This window comes from Micromys minutus (genome assembly GCF_963924665.1).
Source record: "Micromys minutus genome assembly, chromosome: 25".
In the NCBI taxonomy this organism is placed as follows: domain Eukaryota; kingdom Metazoa; phylum Chordata; class Mammalia; order Rodentia; family Muridae; genus Micromys; species Micromys minutus.
Window position 1 is genome coordinate 21419272 of NC_137960.1, and position 25380 is coordinate 21444651.

The following is a 25380-nucleotide window of genomic DNA, read 5'->3' on the forward strand; positions in this document are numbered from 1 at the left end:
GTTGCCTGGATGGTTTTGTCCTGGTTTGTTTGTTTGTTTGTTTGTTTTCCTATTTTTTTAAGAGACAGAAGAAAATTCGAAGCAAGTTTTTAAGATGTGTCCAACAGAAAGAGTGGGTACTTTTTCCAAGTGTCTAAAATAGCTCGTAATCTTTGGTGGCTGTGGATGTAATCCAGTGGCCAGCACTTGACTGCCATCAGCCATAGAAGGGGGAGAGGGAGGGAGGGAGGGAGAGGGAGAGGGGGAGAGAGAGAGAGAGAGAGAGAGAGAGAGAGAGAGAGAGAGAGAGAGAGAGAGAGAGAGAGAGATGGAGAGGGGGAGAGGGAAAGAGAGAGAGAGAGAGAGATGGAGAGGGAGAGGGAGAGGGGGAGAGAGAAGAGAGAGAGAGAGAGAGAGAGAGAGAGAGAGAGAGAGAGAGAGAGAGAGGAGAGAGAGGAGACTAAGAAGAGGTCATAGATTCTGAAATCAGTGGCTAGCGGTCAGGAGCACTTGCTGCCTTAGTTCAGTTTCCAGTGCCCGACACCTCCTTAACTCCAGCTCTAGGAGATTCCACACCTCCAACTTCCTAGGACACCTGAATTCATGTGCACATGCCCACATGCAGACATGCACACCTACACACAATTAAAACCGATACTAATTAATATAGACAGATTAAGCAGCCAAGTATAATGATGGTACATACCTATAATCTGATCTTATCCCAGGTTTGAGAACAGCCTAAGGTACAGGAGAGTTAATATATATGTAGGTTGATGTCAGAGCGATACATGATTGGACAGTAGAGAGTGGGCGGGGACAAGAGCTCACGCGAGAAGGAGAAGTGAGAGATTCAAGATGGAGTAGTCCGCAGAGGAGGATGGTTCAGATCAAGGTGAACTAGATTGTTTGGTTTCTTTTATTTAAGATTTATTTATTTCATGTATGAAATAAATTTATTTATTTATTTATTTCATGTCACTATCTTCAGACACACCAGAAGAGGGCATCAGATCCCATTACAGATGGCTGTGAGCCACCATGTGGTTGCTGGGATTTGAATTCAGGACACTGGAGCGGCTCCCGCAGAGTAAGACTGCAGGACGGCAGGTTCTTTTTTTATTTTTATAGCAACACTTATAAATACATGCTATACTACACATAATAGGTAATTTTTATAAATTATATATATGACATAGTGGTACATGCTTTCAAAGGGCAGAGGCAGGTGGATCTCTGTCAAATTCTTTTCTTTTAAATAAACCTTTTAAATTCACTCAATTTTTACGTGCATTCGTGTTTTGCTTGCATGTCTGTGTGAGCATGTCAGATCTTAGAGTTACAGACATTTGTGATCCACCATATGGGTGCTGGGAATCGAACCTGGGTCCTCTGGAAGAGCAGTCAGTGTACCTAGCCTCTGAGCCATCTCTCCAGCCTACAAATGGCACTTCTCCATTTATTCAGCCCGGGGTCCACCCAAGGGAAATGTTGGCACCCACAACAAGCAGGCAGATAGGTTTTCCCCACCTCAATTAATATAATTAAGATAACCCCCCATTCCCAGAGACATATCTCTCTGGTGATTCTAGAATCTGTGACAACATTGCCCATGGCGTTAACTGTCTCCAACCTCAGTACTGAAGTGTAGGACAGGCATATCTTTGGAGCTTGATGACTGGCCAGCCTAGCCAAAGTGGTGCACTCCAAGTTTCTCATTGAGAAACTATCTCAAACCACGAGAAGCTAGGTGGCCCGTAGTTTAACACTAACACCGGGGAAGCAGAAGACAGGTAGGTCTCTGTGTTCAAGGCCAGGCTGATCTAAATAAGGAGTACCAGGCCAGCACAAGCTAAAAAGTGAGACCCTATGTCAGAAATAAATGGTGGATATCCATACAGGAAGACACACAAAACTCTCTGGCTTCCCTGTGCACCTCTTTTACAGAGCTATGTGCATGTGCACTTACTTTTTTCTGGGGGTATAGATTCTTTTTATTATGTTTTATCATTTATCTGGCTCTATGCAAATGTGGAGGTCAGAGAACCACCTGTGAAAGTTCTGTTATTCGTCTTCTTCCCCTCTCCCCCTCCTCTTCTCCCCCTCCTTCTCCTCCTCCATCTCCATCTCCTTCTCCTTATCGTTCTCCTTCTTCTTCTGGGTCCCAAAGATCAAATTCAGGTATGTTAGCAAGTGCCCCTGAAGGGTAGTTTTTTGGTTTTTTTTTTTAATATGTTTCACTTTATTTTTATTTTACTTCCCTCATCCCCTTTATTTTACTTTTTAAAAAAATATTAATTCGAGTCTGTCTGAGGTGGGCTGTGATTGAGCCTCGGCAAGGCCGGCGCACCGCAGCCATGACAGAGGCTGATGTGAATCCGAAGGCCTATCCCCTCGCAGATGCCTACCTCACCAAGAAGCTGCTGGACCTTGTTCAACAGCCGTGCAACTACAAGCAGCTTCGGAAAGGAGCCAGTGAAGCCACCAAAACCCTCAACAGAGGCATCTCTGGATTCATTGTGATGGCAGCAGACGCCGAGCCCTTAGAGATCATCCTGCACCTCCCTGTGCTGTGTGAGGACAAGAAGGTGCCCTATGTATTTGTGCGCTCCAAGCAGGCTTTAGGACGGGCTTGTGGAGTCTCCAGGCCGGTCATCGCCTGTTCTGTTACCATCAAAGAAGGCTCTCAACTGAAGCAGCAGATCCGGTCCATTCAGCAGTCTATTGAAAGGCTCCTGGTGTAGGCTGTGACCTCTACCCTTAACTGCCCACTCCTACCCTGTTTGTGTATCATATTGTCTGTTAGCATGTTCTATTTCAGCCAGTTTCTATTATATTGTATTACAGCTGGTTTTTGTATTTTTATTTTATTTTTGTCTTAACAGGGTTTTTTTTTTAACCATCACCTCATCCTCTTCTACCATTTTTTAGCCTTTAAAAAAAAAATGAAATGAAATGATAGCTAAGGCAGGTGACAGGTAGAATGTCACCATTAACAGTGGAAAGAACCAGGAGAAACTTAAGCCGGGGACAGTCTGTACTTTCATCTGCAGACTTCTTCCACTGTGCAGCATAGGATGACAGTGACATTGGTCCCTTGTACCTTTGATACAAGGTCTCCATAAATGTTACCACCACTGAGGAACTTTGGGTAGCAGTAGTCCTCCACCCCCCACTATCATTTGAAGAAATTTGATGTTAGGCCTATGTCTGGGTGCCATTTATTAATGTCCTGTGTGTTTTTGTTGCGTGTAACATATTCTTCTGTATCCAAGGCAGTAACAGCTCAAAGAGATTCTGGGGAAGTCATGGTGATCTGGCTGGAACTTACAGCAGAGACAATGTTAACACCCTCTCCTCGGTGAATGGGGATTTCTTGTGGAGCAGTTCTGACACCTGTGTCTGGAGCCTTTATCCTGCTCCTCCTACAACATGGGTCAGGTGTGTTCTCCCTCACGTGAAGAAAGTGGGACATGTTCATTGTTGAGCATCCTAATAAATATATGTTCATATTTCGTTTTAAGTGACAAAAAAATATTTATTCATTTTATGCATAGGAGTACAGCGTCACTCTTTTCAGACATACCAGAAGAGGGCATCAGATCCCATTACAGATGGTGGTGAGCCACCATGTGGTTGCTGGGAATTGAACTCAGGATCTCTAGAAGAGCAGTCAGTGCTCTTAACCACTGAGCCATCACTCCAGCCCCAAAGTAGATCTTTTTACATACAAATAATAAACTCTAACGCTAAAGCTGGGTGTTGTGGCTCATACTTACAATTCTTGATTTTGTGAAGCTGAGGCAGGAGGACTGCATCGAGTTCCAGGCCGTCCGGGAGCTAGAAGATCCCGCCTCAAAACAACAAATCACTTGCCACAGTATCTCAAAATATAAATAAAACTCACATAAAAGTTTTCAAACGAATTAAAAGCTCTTGGATTTTAAGATGCAGAAATTCTCAGCCAACCTCTAGGTGGCGTCCAAAACCGGGCAGATTCCTCCAACCCAGAAATGTGGCTCACTCTGGGACTACAATTCCCATAAGGCATAGCGCTACTGCATAAAAGAATGACAGGGACTGCCATAACTTCCGGCTTCCAAGACTCCGGTACCTGCTTAACTGCTGCAGCTTTTTGTGTCTGTAGTCTGCATCCTAGGCCGGCGTCAGTCGGCTAACCCGGGCTACTCTCTAGCTTCAGGCCATCCTCCTGTCTCAGCATTTCAAGTGCTTGGATCATAGACGTGGGCCACTACACGCGGCAAAAAGTGGTGTTCACGTGAAATTTATCCTTGAACCTAGAAACAGGAGGCTACAATCCCCAGGAGTTCTGAGAGCGAACATTAGCCAGTCCACAGCCCACTCATATCCACCTTTCTCCCACCTGTCTCCTCCATGCGTGCCCCAAAATTCCGTGCAAATGATGTCAACTCCGCCTTCTCTTTAACATTCTTCCAAACTTCAGCGCGCGCGCGCGCGTGCGTGCGTGCGTGCGTGCGTGCGTGCGTGTGTGTGTGTGTGTGTGTGTGTGTGTGTGTGTGAGTGACAAGCTGAGCCACGTCCAACGCTCTGTGATAGATGTCTGAATTCGACTTGGTCCCCCACCACTGAGTCCTCAGAATCTTACTGATCCATTCCAGCCTGAGATCCAGTAGGAAGCAAGCAGATTCGTGCTGAGATTAAAGTCATGGGCCACCATCACCTAGCTTCTACAACTTTTTAAAGACTTATTTATATTTTATGCGTATAAATGTTTTTGCCTGTATGTCTCTGCACCATCTGCGTGCAGTGCCCACAGAGGCCAGAAAAGGGTATAGGATTCCCTGGAACTGGAGTTAATGGTTATGAGCCGTGATGTGGGTGCTGGGAATGAAAGCTGGGTCCTCTGTAAGAGTAGCTAGTGCTTTGAAATGCTGGTCCATCTCCCCATTGCCCCTCTCCCTTTTCAGGCATAGTCCCACATATCCTAAACCAGCCTTCACACATAGTCAAGAAGGACCTGAATGTCTAATCTTGCCTCTTCCTGAGTGCTGGGTTGGCAGGTGTAATCCCTACTATTAAATAAACCGCTGTCGTTTATGTGATACCAGAGATTAAATCCACAGCTTTACTGACCCCTTAAAACTTCTGCTTCCTCCATTTCTGAAGGACACTGGACCAGAAGACTGATTCTCAGATTTGAAAATACACTTCTAGGTGTAGAAGTTTGGCTACACTACAACTGCTTTTTGTTTGTTTGGTTTTTACTATAGAATAGAATTTATTTAGGGCATGGGGAGGGGAGTTGAGCGTGCAGTAGAGACAGAAAAAGGCAGGGGGAGAGAGGGAGGGAGGGAGAGGAGAGGAGAGAAGAGAAGTAGAGAAGTAGAGGCCGGCTATGAACACGTGAAGAGGGGGAGAAATGGAGAGAGAAGAGGCAAAGAAGGAAAAGAGGAAAGAGCTACAACTGGGTTTTGATTAAATTTATAGTACTATCATAGGATGCCCAAACCCCTGATTTGTGTATGTGTGTGAGAGAGAGAGAGAGAGAGAAAGGGAGGGAGAGAGAGAGAGGGAGAGAGAGAGAGAGAGAGAAGGATATATATATATATATGCTCACCATGTGCATGCAGGTATCTAAGGAGGCCAGAAAAGGATGTTGGATGCAGGTGCCAGGATACAAATTGCCAAGTTGAGACTTAACACGTAGTCCATGGGACTGGAGAGATGGTTCAGTGGTTAAAAGGGCTGGCTGCTCTCCCAGAGGACCCACGTTCGATTCCCAGCACTCACATGGCAGGTCACAGCTGTCTGTAACTCCAGTTCCAGGTGACCTGACACCCTCACACAAGATATCCATGTAGGCGAAACACCAATGCACACACACACCAAAAGAAAAATTGAAAAACACGGAGTCCGATGAAGGGTAACCAAACATCCCCAAGATAGTGGGTGCTCAGGGAGAACATACTCCATTGTTGTTCCCGTTTCGACAAACTCTGGGAGTGTTTAAGTATATCTTGGTTTATTCCTTCTTTTTCCCCCAGAGTGGAAATGAAGCCCATGCCTTGCTAACAGAGCACCTCATACTGACCTACTACTTACTACCTGCCCTTTGGCATTTGGCATTGGCATTTGGAATCACTTCAAGGCTGTGTAATTGTTGGCAAACTGAAATGCAATGGGCTCTCCTCCAGACAAAATAGAAAGGAGTCTCAGGTGGAGCCTGGCATGGTTACGGCTCCCCTCAGTGGTTCCACAAGCAGCAGGTCTCACCTGCAGTGATATCACTCTGTTGGGAAATATTAATGAAGATTTCCAAGGTGTGGGCCTCTTACTCTTTGGGCAAACCCAGAATCCATTGCGTTTGAGACAGGTGTTAAGTTGCCCATTAGGTAGTAAGGATGGGTCCATGATGGGTCATGAGCTAGTCACAAAGCACTCATGGCCTTTCCCCAAATAAAAGAGCAGCTCTCTGATTGGACCACTGGAGCACAAAGAGTGCTTGTGGACTCCTTACTATCTGGACTCACTGTGTGCTCAAAAACGAGCAGTCCTAGTACAACTATCTCAGCCTGTAACTAATTCCTACCCTACATATCTACCATACATACACACACACACACACACGCACACTCACATGCGCACATGCACCCACATGTGCAGCACACACATGCACACACACACACAGATTCAAGGACTGGAAAGCTGGCTCAGAGGTTAAAAGCACTGTCTGCCACTTTTCCAGAAGACCTGGGTTCAATTCCCAGCCCCAACATAACATCTTCTCACTATCTCTTAATTCCAATTCCAGGGTATCAGACATCCATTCCTGGCCTCCAGGTGTATGTGCATACAAGTCCATATGGGCTCAAGCTTGCCAGGTAAGTGCTTGGCATAAGATAATGAACTTGAAATAGAGAACAGTATTCATGTTCGCATTTCTGGTTCAGCAAAAGTCTTTAGACAATATGGAGGTATAAAAGGACTTGATCACCAAATGGTGGTGCATGCCTTTAACCCCAGTTCTGAGGCAGATGTGGGTGGATCTCTGGGTTTAAGGACAGCTAGGACTAGATAGTAAAACCATATCAAAAACAAGGAATATAAAAAGAAACTGAATCTCTTACCCATGTGTCAAATAAGATATACCAAACCATGAGTGCAAACAATTGTGAATTTGTTGGCAACTGTTTGGGGAAGCAGGTAAGAAACAGGGTCTCTCTGTGTAGCCCCAGCTGTCCTGGAACTTGCTCTGTAGACCAGGGTGGCCTTGAACTCACAAACATCTGAGTGTCTCTGCCTCCTGAGTGTTGATATTAAGAGTGTGTGCCAACACCACACAGCTATTGACAATATTTTTAAATTGGGAGATTTTTACATAAAATTCCAAGCTTCTGGGGTGATATACTGTGTTGCACACCCTTGGTTCAGCCCTCCGTATAGACAAAGGGGAAGGGAAGAATGCGTTCTTCAGACCCCAGATAACTCAGGGGTGTCAAATGACAGCACTAAACTTGGGAATGTTGATTTGAGGATTGATTTTTGTTTTGTTCTGTCTAGGGGATATTTGTGGGGAGTGTTGTTGCTTTGAGACAGACATAGCCCAGGTTCGCTTTGAATTCACTTTGTAATCGCAGATGACTTTGAGGTTCTAATCCTCCTGCCTCTACCTCCCTAGTGCTGAGATTGAGGCATGTAACCAACACCTTCTACCACTGAACTACAGATTTGTTTTTGTTTTTGTTTTTTGTTTTTTGTTTTTTTTTTTTTTGCTTTGAAGCGCTCACCAACAGTACACCAGAATTACCACTAGAGGGACTAAAACCAAAGGAATTGGCAAGTTCCGAGGTCTGAGAGGCCTGATTCCTACTGCCATCCCTCTCCTTTTCCATCTTAGATAGAGAAAGCTGGAGAGGGAAAAGGAGAGAGAGAGGGAAAGGGAGGGGGAGAGGGAGACAGTCTCACCATGTACCTCTGCCGGGCCATTTGACTCTTTCTCAGAGAAAAGATTTGTTAACAAGGCATCTTTGTGCTTGCCCATAAGAGGAGCTGAGGCAAGAGGGGTTGCCATAAGGTCAGGGAAAGCCTGGGCTACATTGTAAGTCTAAAAGGAAAAAAGAAGAAAAGAAAAGGGCTGGCAAGTTGGATCAGCCAGCAAAGGTGCTTGCAGCTAAGTCCGATAACAGACTTCAGATAGATAGATTGATTGATAGATAGATAGATAGATAGGTAGATAGATAGATAGATAGATATGAGTTTCCTCTTTATAGCTCTGGCTGTCCTGGTAGACCAGGATGGCTTCAAATTCAGAGATCTGCCAGACTCTACCTCTGGACTGCTAGAATTAAAGGCACAACATCACTCCCAGCCTCTGATAACAGACTCAAGAGCAGAGGTGTCTTTATGAGTTGTTTGTCTGTGAGCATGTGTGAGTCCTGCAGGTGCTTGTGGACAGGACAGCTTGCAGCAGCCGGTTCCCTTCTTCCACTATGTGGGTTCTAGGGTTAGAACACAGGTCTCAGGGACTGGAGAGATGGCTCAGCAGTTAGGGGCACTGACTGCTCTTCCAGAGGTCCTGAGTTCAAATCCCAGCAACCACATGGTGGCTCACAACCATCTGTAATGAGATCTGATGCCCTCTTCTGGTGTGTGTCATATGCATAAAAGAAATAAATATTTTTAAAAAAAAGAAAAAAAAATACACGTCTCTGGCTTGTCAGCCCACTTAGCCATCTCCACAGCAACACTCAGAGTTTTTGCTTTTGTTATGTTTTTTAGGTGTTTTTGTTTGTTTTAATGTGTGTACTGGCTGGTTTTGTGTGTCAACTTGACATAGCTGGAGTTATCACAGAGAAAGGAGCCTCCCTTGAGGAAATGTCTCCATGAGATCCAGCTGTAAGGCATTTTCTCAACTAGTGATCAAGGGGGAAGGGCCCAGCCCACTGTGGGTGGTGCCATCCCTGGGCTGATAGACCTGGGTTCTATAAGAAAGCAAGCTGAGCAAGCCAGGGGAAGCAAGCCAGTAAGTAACATCCCTCCATGGCCTCTGCATCAGCTCCTGCTTCCTGACCTGCTTGAGTTCCAGTCCTGACTTCCTCTGGTGATGAACAGCAATGTGGAAGTGTAAACTGAATAAACCCTTTCCTCCCCAACTTGCTTCTTGGTCATGATGTTTTGTGCAGGAATAGAAACCCTGACTAACAGTCCCTCTTGGTCCTCCTAACCTGTCCCCAGTACAGCCATAGCTCTTGGGTAGCCCAATCTACCTTTTCTTCACCGCTCTCCCACCAGCCCACTCCCCACTGCAGCTATGGACGCCATCAAGACAAAGATGCAGATGCTGAAACTGAACAAGGAGAATGCCATCCACCGTGCGGAACAGGCCGAAGCCGACAAGAAACAAGCTGAAGACCGGTGCAAGCAGCTGGAGGAAGAGCAACAGGCCCTCTAGAAGAAGCTGAAGGGGATCGAGGATGAGGTGGAAAAGTATTCTGAGTCTGTGAAGGATGCCCAGGAGAAACTGGAGCAAGCCGAGAAGGTCACGGATGCTAAAGCCGATGCGGCTTCTCTGAACCGCCGCAATCAGCTTGTAGAGGAAGGGTTGGATCGGGCACAGGAGCGAGGAATGAAGGTCATTGAAAACCAGGCCATGAAGGATGAGGAAGGATGAGGAAAGATGGAGCTGCAGGAAATGCGGCTGAAGGAAGCCAAGCACATCGCTGAGGACTCAGACCGCAAATATGAGGAGGTGGCCAGGAAGCTGGTGATCCTGGAAGGAGAGCTGGAACGCTCTGAAGAGAGAGCTGAGGTGGCTGGGGGCTGAGCCAGGCAGCTGGAGGAGGAACTTCGAACCATGGACCAGGCCCTCAAGTCGCTGATAGCCTCAGAGGAGGAGTATTTCACCAAAGAGGACAAATACGAAGAAGAGATCAAACTTCTGGAGAAGCTGAAGGAGGCTTAGACCCGAGCAGAGTTTGCTGAAAGATCTGTGGCGAAGTTGGAGAAGACCATCGACGACCTGGAAGAGACTTTGGCTAGTGCCAAGGAAGAGAATGTGGAGAGTCACCAGACCTTGGACCAGACCCTTCTGGAACTCAACAACCTGTAAGGGCTGGCCCTGCTGCCTACCAGACTACATAGTTGCCTCCTCAGGCCAGTAAACTAATGTTACTGGCAAAAAGAAGCAAAGAATCCCTGACAAAGATAATGTGCACGTGTACTTTGTCTGTATGTGTGTCTCTGTGCTGTGAGCATGCCTGGCGTCCAAGAAGAGGGCACAGGATGCCCTGGAATTAGAGTTACAGAGTATGTGAACCACTCTGTGCTGGGGACTGAGCCCCTAAACCTAAGTCTTCTCGAAGAGCAAGTGGTGTTCTGAATCATCGAGCCACGTCTCCAAGACAGGGTCTCATGCTATAACCCAGTGTAGCTGGGGACTCTCTGTAATTTAAGTGTCTCCTTTTCTCTTCCTTTCTTTTCTCTTTAACTGTGTGTGCTTCCAAATGTGCACGTGCGTGAGTGTGTGCCACATTGCATATATGGAGGTCAGAGACCATTGGCAGAAATCACTTCTTTCCTTTTGTTTCATGGGTTCCAGGGCCCAAACTCATCTATTAGGCTTGCATCCTGGCCAATTCTATATCAACTAGAAAGCTAGAGACATCAGAGAGGAGGGTGTCCTATTTAGAAATGCCTCCATTAGACAGGGCTCTAGGCAAGCCCATGGAAGCATCTTTTTTCTTTTCTTTCTTCCTTTCTTCCTTTCTTCCTTCCTTCCTTTCTTTCTTTCTTTCTTTTTTTTAACAGCTTAATGTATTTTAATAGCAAATTTACAGGAACAGCACAGGAGACAGACATTGCTTGGGCTAGAGAGCTGGCTCAGAGGTTAAGAGCATTGACTGCTCTTCCAGAGGTCCTGAGTTCAAATCCCAGCAACCACATGGTGGCTCACAACCATCTGTAATGGGATCTGATGCCCTCTTCTGGTGTGTCTGAAGACAGCTACAGTGTACTCATACATAATAAATATATAAATCTTTTTTTTTTTTTTAAAGTGCATGCACGTAGGACAACTCAGCTAGAAAAGTCTAGTTAGTGGATGGAATCTACCAGATGATAAAAATGCTACAAACACCATTTAGTTGCCATCGATAAGAAATTTACTTAATTTTTGGGGGCTGGAGAGATGGCTCAGTGGTTAAGAGCACTGACTGCTCTACCAGAGGTCCTGAGTTCAATTCCCAGCAACCACATGGTGGCTCACATCAGATCATGGGATCTGATGCCCTCTTCTGGTGTGTCTGAAGACAGCTACAGTGTGCTCACATACATGAAATAAATAAATCTTTTAAAAAAAGAAAGAAATTTACTTAATTTTTTAAAAAATCCAAATTCTGGCGTTATCCAGAATATGTTAACAAGGCTATAAAGTCGAACTCTTGAAATGTGTTCACAGAAACATTTTGCTTGCATTAATGCTTTACATCTTGCATTTATTATTAAAAATTCACACACAAATGAATGTGAAGAAACTGCCAGTACCTGATTCTGTCCCCTATGTTCCCACTCACAATCATATACTTAGGTACCTTTGACCCCATGGGAGAAAAAAAATCTAACATTCAGAACTACTGATAACGGAAAGAAGAGTAAAAAAAAAAAATTTTGAGAATGAAACATTTCCACTCATAATGGACTCTTAAACACATTCTCTGTGTATGCGGCGTGCTAGCTGGATATCTTTTCGAGTAATTGTTACATGTTTGGCGTGGATAGCACACAGGTTGGTATCTTCAAAAATGCCAACCAGACAGGACTCACTTGCCTCGGGCAAAGCACCAATAGCTGCGCTCTGGAAGCACAGATCTGTTTTAAAGTCCTGAGCAATTTCTCACACCAGACGCTGAAAGGGGAGCTCGAGAATCAGAGAATCAGAAGTTCAGTGACTTCTGATAGCATCTGATTTAACGAGGTTTCTTCACCCCTCCAGTAGAGGGCGCAGTCTTTCAAGAGGCTTTTGTAGCCAGTTGTTTCCTGGGTGCTTTACCACAGGTGGATTTGCGGGCAGTCTTTGTAGGAGCCATGGTATGCGCACCTCCTTGCTTCTCCTTCGGCTGAAGCTCAGCAAGGGAGAGACGGCGCTGGCATTAGAGAGCAGCAGCACAGGGAAGGCTGCTAACACAATTCGCATTTTCTTAACTAGTGATTGCTTTGGGTAGGCTTAGCCCACTGTTGGTGAGGCCACCCTTGGGCAGGTGCTCCTGGGTTCTATAAGAAAGCAGACAGAGCAAGCCCGTAAGAAGCACCCCTCCATGGTCTCTGCATCAGCTCCTGCCTCCAGGTTCCTGCCCTGAGTTCCTGTCCTGGCTCCCATCAATGATGGACTACAGTGTAAGCTGAATAAAACCTTCCCTCCCCAACTTGCTCTTTGATACTGGTGTTTCTTCCATTGCAGCAATAGAAACCTTAACTAAGGCAGCGCGCATAGCAAGTGCATTTCCATTCTGAGCCAGTCATCTGACCCTCAGCATTCTTTACACAATATCATCTCAGTTTATAAAATCTGGGGAGCCAGTCAGGCAGTTGGCAATGCACCCCTTTAATCCCAGCACTCAGGAGACAGAGGCAGAAGGATCTCTTAAATTCAAAGCCAGCCCACTCTACAGAGCAAATTTCAGATCAGGGCTACACAGAAAAACCTCATCTGGAAAAACCAAATGAATGAATGAATTAATTATAAAATAAATTAGTTGGGTAGTAGTGGGCCACCCCTGTAATCCCAGCACTCAGGAGGTGGAGACAGGCTGATCTCTGTGAGTTCGAGGCCAGCAGCCTGGTCAGCAGTGTGAGTTCTAGGAGAGCTGGGGCAGAGATCCACCTGCCTCTGCTTCTCCAGCGCTGGGATTAAAGTCATGTGCCATCACAGCCCAGCTGTCACAAGCACATAATTTATTTTTAATTGCGATAAACTCTCACTATATATCCCCAGCATGGAATTCATCACGTAGACAAGGTTGGCCTCAAACTGGCTGTGTAGCCTATGATGACCTAGAACTTTTGATCTTGCCCCCACTTCTCAAGTGTGACTGTTATAAGCTCTGTCCAGCTCTTTTCCAGGGTTTGGGAATATATAAATTTTCAGATGATCCCTAACGATCCTCTAGATCAGTGGTTCTCAACTACCCTAATGCTGCAACCCTTTAATGCAGTTTCTTGTGGTGTGGTGACTCTTCTCCCCAGCCAAAAAAATTATTTTCATTGCTACTTCATAGCTGCAGTCTTGCTACTGTTATGAAAAATATCTGTGTTTTCTGATGGTCTCAGGTGACCCCTGTGAAAGGATCCTGCAAGTTGAGAACCTCTGTTCCGGATTCCATCGGAATCTGTTGTAACTTTTCACCTCTTGTTTTATTTTTTTTTTTTTATTTATTATTTTTTTTTATTATGAATGACATTTTATTTAGTCATTTTCTTTACAACTGAAACTCTGGGAATTCAAAATTAACATCCTTGCCTGTGAGCTTCTTGTACACACCAGAAAAAGTTTCGACCTTGTGCTCCACGTTGTTCTGCTGTGCTTTGTCTAAATGAACTTTTATGAGCCGGCTGCCATCCAGTTTCACACGGATCCTCTTACCCACAATTTCACTTGGGAACACCAAGTCCTCAAGGATGGCGTCGTGCACTGCTGTCAGGGTGCGGCTTCTGGGGCGCTTCTGCTTATTTTTCGTACGGCTTTTCCGGGTTGGCTTGGGCAGAATCCTCCTCTGAGCAATGAAGACCACATGCTTCCCACTGAACTTTTTCTCCAATTCACGAACTAGCCGGACTTGGATTTTCTGGAAAGATTTCAGCTAAGGAACCGGCACAAAAATTATGATAGCCTTTCGACCACCACCAACTTCAATTTCCTTGGCCGCAGTGATATCAAAATCAGAAACAGATCCCAGAGCGAGGCACTTGGAGAGCTATGGATTCTGTGTCCTGTACATTTCAAAGCTAGGACCTATTTTTTCTTTTCCTTCTGGCTTCACACGGCACAAGTTCCCGCAACTGCGCCTTGAGGTCAGAGTTCATCTCCAGCTCGAGCAGCGCCTGAGAGATGCCAGACTCCAACTCGTCCGGCTTCTCGCCATTGGGCTTCACAATCTTGGCGCTCGAGCTGAACATGGCTTCGTCCTTACGGAGTGCCGGCTTGGAAAGAGCCTCTTGTTTTATTAATAATTATAATCATATAACTAATATAATTAATAATATTAAAAACTCTTGGTCTCTTTTAATTTCTTCTGTGATCTTTTGAAAATTATTTATTTTTATTTTATTCTGTATTCAATACTGTTTTGCCTGCATGTGTGTCTGTATGAAAGTCTCATATTTTCTGGAACAGGACAGTTTTAAGCTTGGTAGGTGCTGGGAATTGAACCCAGGTATTCTTGGAGAACAGCCAGTGCTTTTCACTGCTGAACCATCTCTCTAGCCCTTTTCCATGATTTTCTCTCTTGCCACCTTCTTGTGGGGTAGCCACCGGAGAAGACTCCTCATACGTGGGTTTAAACTAATAGAGAGACTTAATTAGCCAGCTGGTAACTACACTGTGTGTTCAGGATCCCAGTGTATTCCTGAGCCTTTCTTAGGGTGAGCTTTTAAGTACAATAATCATATCCTGGGTGGTTGGCATACCTCAGTTAACAAGAACACTTAGCCAGAAAGGAACTACAGAAGCCAAAAAGCAAGGTTAGTTCCTAGAGACTTGCCCAGAACTATGGATGCTGATGTGTTTTGTCCTTATTTTTGTTTGGCTGGTGGTGCTGTGTACATGCTGACTTTCATGATCCAAGTAGGACTTCCATCATGGAGTCGGATGTGCTAAGGTCTGGGGGCCCATCACGTGCTCATGGTTCATCAGTTGTCCTGTTCTTGATGTCTAAGATTTGATGTTTCAAGCCTGCTGGGGCTACATAGTGAGACCCTGTCTCTGTAGGATGATGTCATTATGCATCAAGGCAAGTCCAGGATAAGGTGAAGCCTATCATTGGATGAGAAGGAAGGGGGCGGGGGGGGGGGAGTCTAGGAAGGAGGAGAAGCAAGAGATTTAAGATAGAAGACAATGAAGAAAACTGATACCTCCACAGTTACACACTTAAAGCATCACTTGTGACCTAATGTCACGTCAATTCCTTGAGGACTTGGGCAGATAAAACAGGGTATGGTGATTCTTTTAATGCAATGAGCGTTTGCCAGGGAAATAACAGATGGACATCCCAACCCCTTTGCCTTCACTGAAACAGACTGAGTCGCTTGCAGTAGAGACCCCTGGTCCGCATCTCTAGAACCTCTAGGTCTTCTGAAACAGGTTTCACTGAGAAACCGAAGCTGGGATTCACTACACGCTAGGTCATATACGAAGAGTCCGTCCTTTAGACTTTACAGTGACCCCTTCAGTGACCCACAGAGGCTGCAGAAACTCCTGTGCAGTTATTTAGAACACACTCGGAGATCCGACTTTTACATAGAAGCTTTACTCCCTTCCCGACTTCCAGTCACAGTGCTGGCTTTCAGGGACCAGAGCTCTGCCCGTGAATCAAACAGTTCTTCACCTCCCGTAGCTTATAAGAGTCTACACCCCGGGTTTGGGGGTGCTTGGTGAAGGGAGGTGTGATGTGCACGGCCCCTGAGCAGGGCCTGGGTTTCCTTATGATTGGCTCAAGCTCTGTGAAGCTGTCTCCCACATCCAGCTTTCTTTGGTCTGAAAGGGAATGAATGGATGGATGGATGGATGGATGGATGGATGGATGGATGGATGGATGGATGGACAAACGAACGAGGATAGGGCAGGAGCCCCCCTATGCCCTCTTCCCTTTGTCCTAAGGCTACACTGGTGAGTAGAAAAACTGAAAGTCCAAATTTTGATAAAGGTGTGCTGGATCTGTATACCCATCCCAGGCAAAGCCAAGCCAGCAGCTGAGCCTTCCGATGTTTTGTTTGCTCAAGTTGTTTTAAGTTTTGACACACACACTTCTCTATCAGTCGCCCTTGTTCAGGATCTTTCTGTGACTGATGAGTACCACTGTAGCTGCTTGTATTCTAATGCTATTCCCTGAGTCAGTGTGTGTGTGGGGGGGGAGGGGGGCACAACTGCTGGAAACCTGCCCCCAGTTAATTCTGATTGGGAAATAAAGATGCCCACAGCCAATAGCTGGGAAGAAGAGAGGAAGGGGGAGGGAGGGGGAGGGAAGAGGAAGGGGGAGAGAAGGGAGGGAGAAGGAGAGAGGGAGGAGAGTGGGAGTAGGATTTAGGGTTCCTGGCCTTGGGACCTTGAGGAAGCAGGAGGGAAGGAGAAAGGTACCCATGCCTTGGGAGTGTAGAGGACAGAGACAAAAACCGCCATGGGGTAGGGGAGCTAGGGTAGGAAGGAGCGCCCTGGGCTCCCGGCCAAGAAAACGTGGCCCAGAGGGCTGCCTAATTGGAATTAAGAGCAGCCAAGATGGAACGTAGAAATTAGAAGTAATAACTCAAGAGTTAGGCAGTTGCCCGGCTATTGTGCTAAGGCATATTAAAACATAAAGGCTGTGCATGTGTCTTTCATCAGAGAATATAAATGGCCCCGTGCCAGGGTTTATTAAAAATATTGCTGCCTCTACATAGGCCATGTGTAAGGAGTACGCAGGTAGACCATCATCAGAGGGTTTGTTGTCCATCTACCGAAGGGCCAGGCTCTCTGCTAAGGATTAGGGATACCAGATAAGTCAAGCCCAGGAGGTATGTGGTATCTCAATAGTCCAGATGGCCTTGAATTTGCTAGGGTACCTAGGCTGGTCTCTAACTCCCTGTCCTACGATTACCATCATGTGCCACTAGGCAGACTCTGCAGATATTTAATATCCAAGATATGAAGAACTCAAAACATTTAACTAAACATCATTGCTTTTTTTTCCTCTTGGGTGACATAGACACCGTGAGAGTCATACATCAGTGAGATCATGTTTCATAAGAATATTACTATGTGTTCATTAAATATCAATTTTGAAATAATTCAAAACTTTAAGACTGTCTTAGCTGGAGCGATGGCTCAGTGGTTAAGAGCACTGGCTGTTCTTCCAGAGGTCCTGAGTTCAATTCCCAGCAACCACATGGTGGCTCACAACCATCTGTAATGGGATCTGATACCCTCTTCTGACATGCAGGTGTACATGCAGATACTCATAAATTAAATATTTTGAAAAATCCTTAAGAAAAAAAAAAAAAAAAGACTGTCTTAGTTCATTGCTGTGAAGAGACACCATGACCAAGGCAACTCCTATAAAGGCAAACATTTAATTAGGGCTGGCTTACAGTTTCAGAGGTCCAGTCTATTATCATCAAGGTAGAACATGGCAACATGGAGGCAAACATGGTGCTGGAGGAGCCCAGAGTTCTACATCTTGATCAGTCAGAAGGACACTATCTTCTGCACTGGGTGGAGCCTAAGCATAGGAGACATTAAAGCCCAGCTACACAGTGACACACTTCTTCCAACAAGGTTACACCTCCTAATAGTAACACTCCCTATGGCCAAGCATTCAGACACATGAATCACTGGGGGCCAAACCTAGTCAAACCACCACACAAATATTTCTTAAGGCTGAGCGGTGGTGGTGCCTAGCTTTAATCCCTAGCACTATTGATGGTGGTGGAACATTCTGGAACGAGTGTGGACGCTCGTGATACTACCATTACTTCAATGTCTCAACCTCACGGTGGAACTCCTGGTACCAAATTCTGTCTTAGTTTGGATTTTATTGCTGTGAAGAGACACCATGACCAAGGTAGCTTTTATATAAAGGAAAACATTGGTACTGTCTTACAGTTTCAGAAGTTCAGTCCATTGTCATCATGGTGGGAAGTGTGACAGCATCCAGACAGAAATGGTGTTGGAGGAGTCAAGAGTCATCTTGATCCTAAGGCATCCACAGGTGGAGGCTCTCTTTTGCACTGGGTGGAGCCTGAGCATAGGAGGAGACCTTAGAGTGACCACCACAGTGACACACTTCCTTCCACTAGGCCATACCTCCAAATAGTGCCACTTCCCTTGGGTCAAGCATGTTCAGACCACAGCATTCCACTTCCTGGTCCCCCATAGGACGTGTTCAAACAAGATTCTATGGGGATCATACCTAAACATAGCTTAATGCAAAATACATTCAATCTAATGTCACAAGTCCCCATAGTCTATCCATCACAGTCTCAATAATGTTTAAAAGTCTCTTTTGAGGTTCATGCAATCTCTTACCTGTAATCCCCTATAAAATCAAAATTGAAAAGCATATCACATACTTCCAACATCACAGGATATACATTACCATTTCAAAACATCATAGTGAGGAAGTACTGGACCAAAGTAAGCCAGAAATGCAGCTGAGAAAACTCCAAGCTCAGCACCTCCATGTCTGATGTCCATCTCCTTCCAGCTTTGTTGACTTTAACAAAATTTCTCTTGAGCTGATTCCACTCCCTGTCAGTAGCTTTCCTACGCAGGTAGCCCACAGATGTGGCGTCTCTCATCCTGGGATCTCCAAGGCAACTTCAATGTTACAGTTTCAATGTCTGGGATCCACACATGATCTTCTGGGCTCCTCTAATGGGCTGGCGTTACTTCTCCAGCTCTGCTCTCTGTAGCAGTCTAAGCTTAGGCCGGTCCACTCCACTGCTGCTGTTTCTTGCTGGTCGTCCCACGGTACTGGCATCTCCAATATGCTGGGGTCTTCCACTGCAACTTGGCTTTACCAACAGCTGAGAAGGCTAAGCTGATTGCATGACAGACTTTAAATTGGCAGTTAAGGAGACTAGGCCTAAGAACTAGGCAAGTAGTCCAGGCAAGTCAAATGCTAATAGAAAAACCCATGCTCTAGCCTTCATGCCTGGATCTTGGTTCCAGAATACCCAGAGATAGAATAAGATAAAGCTCATCCACTCGGAGTTCCAGTGTGCTTTAAAATGAGCCTATGAGCTCACTTGGTTGTCTTTCTAGCTTGGTAATGGGAGACCCCAGCATGCTAGACTTCTACAGAATACTTTTTTACACAGCCTCTCATGGGCTTCTTCATAATGCTCATCCTCAACTTCTTTGTGTGACCCCTGCAGTCCTGGGCCATCAACTACAACTGAGGCTACACCTTCACCAGTGGCTTTCCCTGGCCTTTCACAGTGCCAAGCCTCAGCTGTTCTTCATGACCCCTTCATGCTTCAACATCAGTACCACATGGATGACTCTTACACATTACCAGGTCCAGCTGCAGCATGAGGTACAACCTTGGCTATCTCTGGAACACAGCTTCTTTTGGCAGAAGATTTCACCATAGTTATGCTGGTCTCTTCTTAGCTACCACTAACTTCTTAGCTCCAGCTAACCAACATCAATTGTTCAGTAAACCCTTCTACTTCTGACTCTAAAGCCAAAGCCATATGGCCAAAGGTGCTGCTTGCTTGGCCTGGAACATGGGCCCCTTATTGTATTACATCCTTCACTGCCTAAGCATGGCTGTCCTGGAATTTACTCTGTAAACTGACCTTGAACTCCGAGATCTGTGTGTCTCTGTCTCCTGCGTTCTGGGATCAAAGGTGTGTACCACCATGCGTGGGCCTAAGCTGTTTATTGGTCACTATGCCTCAAGATGCAGATCAAGAGCCTGTGTCTTCCAGCCTCAGGATCTGGATCCCAGGTGTGCACTAGATTTCTGGATTGTAGTTCATTCCAGATTAAAAGTCCAAATGAAAACAATAGCCAGGCCACAATGACGTCTAACGTGATACAACTATCCCTTGTGCAAATTGCAAAAGCATAAACAATAAGCTTAGCTGGGTGGGATTTTGCCCCAAGGTCACCACTCCCTTAGTTATATTTACTATCCAGGGACACAGGATTTAGTTCCATTCCACTTTCTGGTGCCCTCTTAATACCTGAGCCACACATTTTATATTTTTCCTTTCTAAGCTTACTACTGGAGGAGAAACTTCTGGTTTCTTTGGGAAGTGAGGCTTTGTGTCAGATGGTGTTTTTTCCGGAGCAAACACGGGAAGGAGTGTTTTCCTGAAGCAGACACAGGTGAAAAGATGTCTTGCTGAAGCAAACGTGTGAAAGGACGAGTGATGAAGGCTTTGCTAACGACGCCCATGTATTGGTTCGCCTTACATCGTGTTGTTAAGTTCTATTTGTCGTGACTTCACAGAAAGAGACGCACTGAAAAACCTCTGGTGATTCGTGTTTGCTATTTCGGCACTACTGAACAGAACTGCTAGTGTACTGGTGAAGTATTTTCAAGTAGAAACGAGCTGCTGCTGCTGCTGAATCCTTTGAGCTAAATCGATGATGTTCTGACAATGCAGATGAGATCTGCTCCAAAGAACAATTTCTGAACAGGTTCACTTATCCCGAATCATTTTTTTTTAAAGATTTATTTATTTATTATACATTGTAGCTGTCTTCAGACATGACAGAAGAGGGCATCGGATCTCATTAAAAATGGTTGTGTGCCACCATGTGGTTGCTGGGATTTGAACTCAGGACCTCTGGAAGAGCAGTCAGTCGGGGTTCTTAACCTCTGAACCATCTCTCCAGTCCCCCCCCCCTTTTTTAAAAAGATTTATTTTATTTATATGAGTACACTGTAGCTGTTAGAAGAGGGCATCAGATCTCACCACAGATGGTTGTGAGCCACCATGTGGTTGCTGGGAATTGAACTCAGGACCTCTGGAAGGGCAGTCAGTGCTCATAACTTTTGAGCCATCTCTCTAGCCCTCCCCCCATATTTTAGTAACTTTTTTCCCCACTACCTCTGGTGGGCAGTGACCTAGAAAAGATGTTAAAACATTTATAAAGCATTATTAAAAATGGTTTGAGGGCTGGAGAGATGGCTCAGCGATTAAGAGCACCGACTGTTCTTCCAGAGGTCCTGAGTTCAATTCCCAGCAACTGCATGGTGGCTCACAACCATCTGTGATGGGATCTGATGCCCTCTTCTGGTGTGTCTGAAGACAGTGACAGTGTGCTTACATACATAAAATGGATAAATAAATCTTTTAAAAATATATAGGGTTTTAAAAAAATCCAAACTTGTATACTACACTTAATCAAAATGCTCTTCCTGAGAATAAACCAGAGGGCAAAGTCTATGCTGGGCTTTTTGGGGACTTCCTTTCTCAATACAACCAATGAGAATTTCTTCACCTTAGCCTCAGGCGGTCGCCCCAGGAAAGGGCAAAAAGCAGCCACACTCTTCACCAAATTATCACAAGAACAATCTCTAGGTCACATATTAGAATTCCCTTCTGGGGATGAAGAATTGGCTCAGAGGGTTAAGAGCACTAACTGATCTTTCAGAGGTCCTGAGTTCAATTTTCAGCAACCACATGGTGGCTCACAACCATCTGTAATGGGATCTGATGTCTTCTTCTGGTGTGTCTAAAGAGAGCGACAGTGTGTTCACCTAAAAATAAATAAATAAATCTCTAAGATTTTCTTTCGAAACTTTTTGAGCCAAGCCCACACCATTCAAATCACCACAGCACCAATGTCTTCCATATGCCTACTAAGGTGGTCCACTGAGCCCTTCTTAAAGTATTCCATTGGTTTATAAATCCAAGGTTCCCAAATTTACATTCCTCCGAACAAAAACATGGTAGGTCTATCGCAGCAATACCCCAATCCCTAATACCAACTTAGTCTTAGGGTTTCCATTGCCATGAAGAGGCACCATGACCATAGCAAGTCCTACAAAGGAAAACATTTCATTGGAGGTGGCTTACAGTTGAGAGGTTTAGTCCATCATCATGGCAGGAAGCATGGCAGTGTGCAGGCAGACATGGTGCTGGAGAAGGAACTGAGGATTCTACCTCTTGAATCCTTTTGAGTGCAGTCAAAAGGAGACTCTCTCTTCTGCCGGCAGCCAGCAGGAGGGTGGGTTGGTCAAGCTTGAGCACCAGGAACCTTCAAAGCCTGCCTACACAGTGACACACTTCCTCCAACAAGGCCACACCTCCTATCAGCGCCACTACCCGTGGGCCAAGCATTGGTTCGCTCTGGATTGAAAATTGAGGATGATAAGACATCAGTCTCGGTCGTTCCCGTGTACTAGTTGGTGTCTGCATACACACATATGTATTACGCACAACATAAATTCCGAATATACAAACAAGTTCTCTTAAGTGACAGTTACTAACAAAAGGTCATTCAGGGAGAGAACCTAGTATCGTATCTGAAGTACATATATAAATCTCATATCCGTCAATATAACTAGAGAGGCTGGCAAGATGGCTCAGTGGTTAAGTGTGCTTGCTGCCTTTGCTCAGGATCAGGCAGCTCATGACTACCTGTAACTCGAGGGCACTTACTTTCTGGGTTCCTTGTAATCTGCACAAATGGGCATATACACTTGCAGAATTTTTTTTTTAAACTTTAACTAGAAATATATAACTGAAAAATTGCCTTGGAAACCAAAATTAAAAAAAAAAAAAGACAGTTTAATCAGGTGTGGTGGTAGAAGCCTTTGGCCCCAGCACTTTGGAGGCAGAAACCAGTGGATCTCTGGAAGCTGGAGAACAGCCTGGTCTATATCGTGAGCTCCAAGACAGGCAGAGCTACAAAATGAGACCTTGTCTCAAAAAGCAAACAGATTGAAACTAGATTTAAAAAGAAAATGTAGGTAAACATTGAACCTAATTCCTTTTAAAGGGTGTGTGGTTTATTCAATATAGTAGCTGGAACGTGTATTATTAAGTCATATGAAAAACATTTATTTCCTTACTACAAACCATCTCTATTAGGTTTCTATTTTGCTTAGCAAATTACCAGAAACATAGTGGCTCAGGAAAAAAAAAGGGGGGGGAGGGGAGATTCATTATCTCGATTTATATGAGTGAGGAATTTTGGCAAGGCTTAAACAGATCTGAATGAAAATGGGCACTGAGAACAAAATAGCCGCTCTGTGGGTGAAGAGGGAAAAGTTTGTTCCAAACTGCTAAGGCTGTCTCTAGGGAAAGCAAGGAGAAGCGACAGGAGAAAGATTTCCAGGATCAAATGGGAACCGGAGAAAGGGGGCGCCTTAGTTGGGGTTCCTATGGATGTAATGAAATACCACGACCAAAAACCAAGCTGGAGAGGAAAGGGTTAATTTTGGCTTACACTTCTACATCACTCTTCCTCCTTGAAGGAAGTCGGGACGGGAAGGTAAACAGGGCAGGATCCTGGAAGCAGGAGCTGGTGATCCATAAACCAGGAAGGATGCTGCCTACGGGCTTGCTCAGCCTGCCTTCCTATAGAATTCAGGACTAATGGGCAGGGATAGCACCACCCACTTCCCTATGGTCTGCTAATTGGGAAAATGCTTTACAACTGGATCTAACAGAGGCATTTCCTCAACAAAGGCTCCTTCCTCTCTGATAACTCTAGCAATGTCAGGCTGACACAAAACCAGCCGGTACCGGGGACTTGTGGGCTGGGCTGGGGCTCGAGGGCTGAAAGCCTGCAGGCTACCATTGACAGTTAATAGGCACCAGTCATATGCTAATGAAGAGCCTGGAGGCCATGGGTGTTTCCGGTCAGGAAAATACCCACCCCCCCCTTTTTTTTTAAGCAAAGAGGAACTTTAAGTCCCAAAGAGAATAGTGGCTTTTGTCCAAATGCCCTCTTGGGACAAGGAATTTCTGGGCGGGGGGGGGGGGGGGGCAAGCATTATTCACCGTGGTGGTAGTGAAGTTATTTTAATCACCTGAGATCTTACCCAGCTTGGGGCTCAGGTCTTGTCCTTAGTTTACATATTCTTGCCCGGATCCACCTGCTGTGACTGGAGGGCTGAGACCCCAGGCACCTGCTCTGAGCTACTACTGAGTCCCCCTGTGGTTCTCTGCAGTGTGGGCCTCTCTGAAGCAATGTAACGTGGCTTCAGAGTCAGCCTAGCTGGCTAAGGATGTGGCTCAGTTGGCATGGTGCATGCAATGCACCATGACCTGGGTTCAGTCCCCAGCAATGCTTCTAGCTCAGGATGGTGACTCATTCGTATAACCCCAGGCAGGAAGGTAAAAACAGGAGGAATTCAAAGTCATCCTTGATTGTGTAGAGTTTGAGGCTAACCTGGGGGGTGGAGTGGGGGGAAAGACCTGGTCGCTAAACAAGGAAAAGCAAATCGGAAGTTCTTCAGGGCACCTTTCCAGTTTTACTGACACAGTCCTACAAGATTCAATCAGCCCTTGATGTCCACAGGGAAGGGGTTCCAAGACGGGAGACACCAATTTTCTGAAGCTCAAGTCTCTTGTCTAAAATAGAATAGCATTTATTTATTTGTGTATCCATGTATACGCGGCTGCCTACTACTTTCTGCCTATTCCTTCATATAAGGTCTTTCCCTGAACCTCACATTTTTTTCCAGGTTGGCTGGCAGTCAGCAAGTCCTAGCCATCCTCTTACCCCCCACACCCTCCTTGCCTACCCAGCATGCCCAGGATAGCTGGCTTATTCCGTGGGTACTGGGATCTTAACTCTGATCTTCATGATTGCGTGGTAAATGCTCTTACCTGCTAGGCCATCTTTCCACCTCACCCTCTTGCTTTTGGTTTGCAGTTGGATGAACCGTAGATGCAGGATGTAAAAGTACAAGTGGCTTGCCAGTGTAGCCTATCAAGGAAGGCTGTCTCCTGGTAGTCACAAGCCATTTAGGAGCAGGGGCTTTGTTTAGTTACTTTTGGGGGGGGAGGGGGTCACAGACAGAATATCTGACAGAAGCAACTTGAGGAGCAAGGATGTGTTCTGATTTACAGTTTCTGGGAATTTCAGTACCTCACAGATCAGGAGTGGCTCCGGAGCAGAGGGATATCTGTCTGTTGCTTCTTACACACTGGTGAGGTCAGGGAGCAGCAAATGAGACTGGAAGCAAGGCCAGGACAAGCTTCAAAATTCTGTTCCTGGGGAAACTGAGATTCTTAGTCCCTACTCCACCCCCGCTTTCTGTTTTCTGAGACAAGGTTTCTCTGTATAGCTCTGGCTGACCTGAAACTCAATCTGTAGACCAGGCTGGCCTAGAACTCAGAAATCTGCCTGCCTCTGCTTCTGAATGCTTGTCATCCCCGCCCACCCAGCTCTTTGTCTCACTATTAAAAGAATTTAAGGACAGGTTTGGAGGGAAGCTTAAGAACAATTTAAAGGGTTTAAAAGAAAAAAGCTGGGCAGTAGTGGTGCAGGTCTTTAATCCGGGCACTCCTGTGGTGAGTGGATCTCTGGAGTTCAAGGCCAGTCTGGACTACAAACTAAACTCCAGGGCACAGAGAAACCCTGTCTGGGAAGAAAAACAAGATAAACAGATGAAAGAAAAAGCACAAGGAAGGAAAACTGCACATCTCGGCTGCCTGGAGGTGGGATAAGGTAAAGGTGAGAGAAAGCCATCTGTCTTAGAT

At 45.5% G+C, this 25380-nt stretch overlaps 1 protein-coding gene and 2 pseudogenes across 3 annotated transcripts; 2 read left to right on the top strand and 1 right to left on the bottom strand.

The window, feature by feature from the left end:
- Positions 1 to 2336: 2336 nt before the first annotated feature.
- On the top strand, positions 2337 to 2723 carry LOC308437193 (NHP2-like protein 1; the record flags this gene model as incomplete). Its single annotated transcript, XM_080938251.1, has 1 exon — positions 2337 to 2723. The coding sequence occupies one exon, from the start codon at positions 2337 to 2339 to the stop codon at positions 2721 to 2723; it is 387 nt and encodes a 128-aa protein (XP_080794377.1).
- Positions 2724 to 9257: 6534 nt separating this feature from the next.
- Positions 9258 to 10069, top strand: LOC308437243 (tropomyosin-like; annotated as a pseudogene). Its single transcript has one exon. The product of its transcript is annotated as a tropomyosin-like (transcript).
- Positions 10070 to 13400: 3331 nt separating this feature from the next.
- LOC308437229 (small ribosomal subunit protein eS7-like) lies at positions 13401 to 14159 on the bottom strand (annotated as a pseudogene). The gene is made up of 2 exons: positions 14002 to 14159; positions 13401 to 13889 (listed from the first exon to the last, which is right to left on the bottom strand). The product of its transcript is annotated as a small ribosomal subunit protein eS7-like (transcript).
- Positions 14160 to 25380: the final 11221 nt, after the last annotated feature.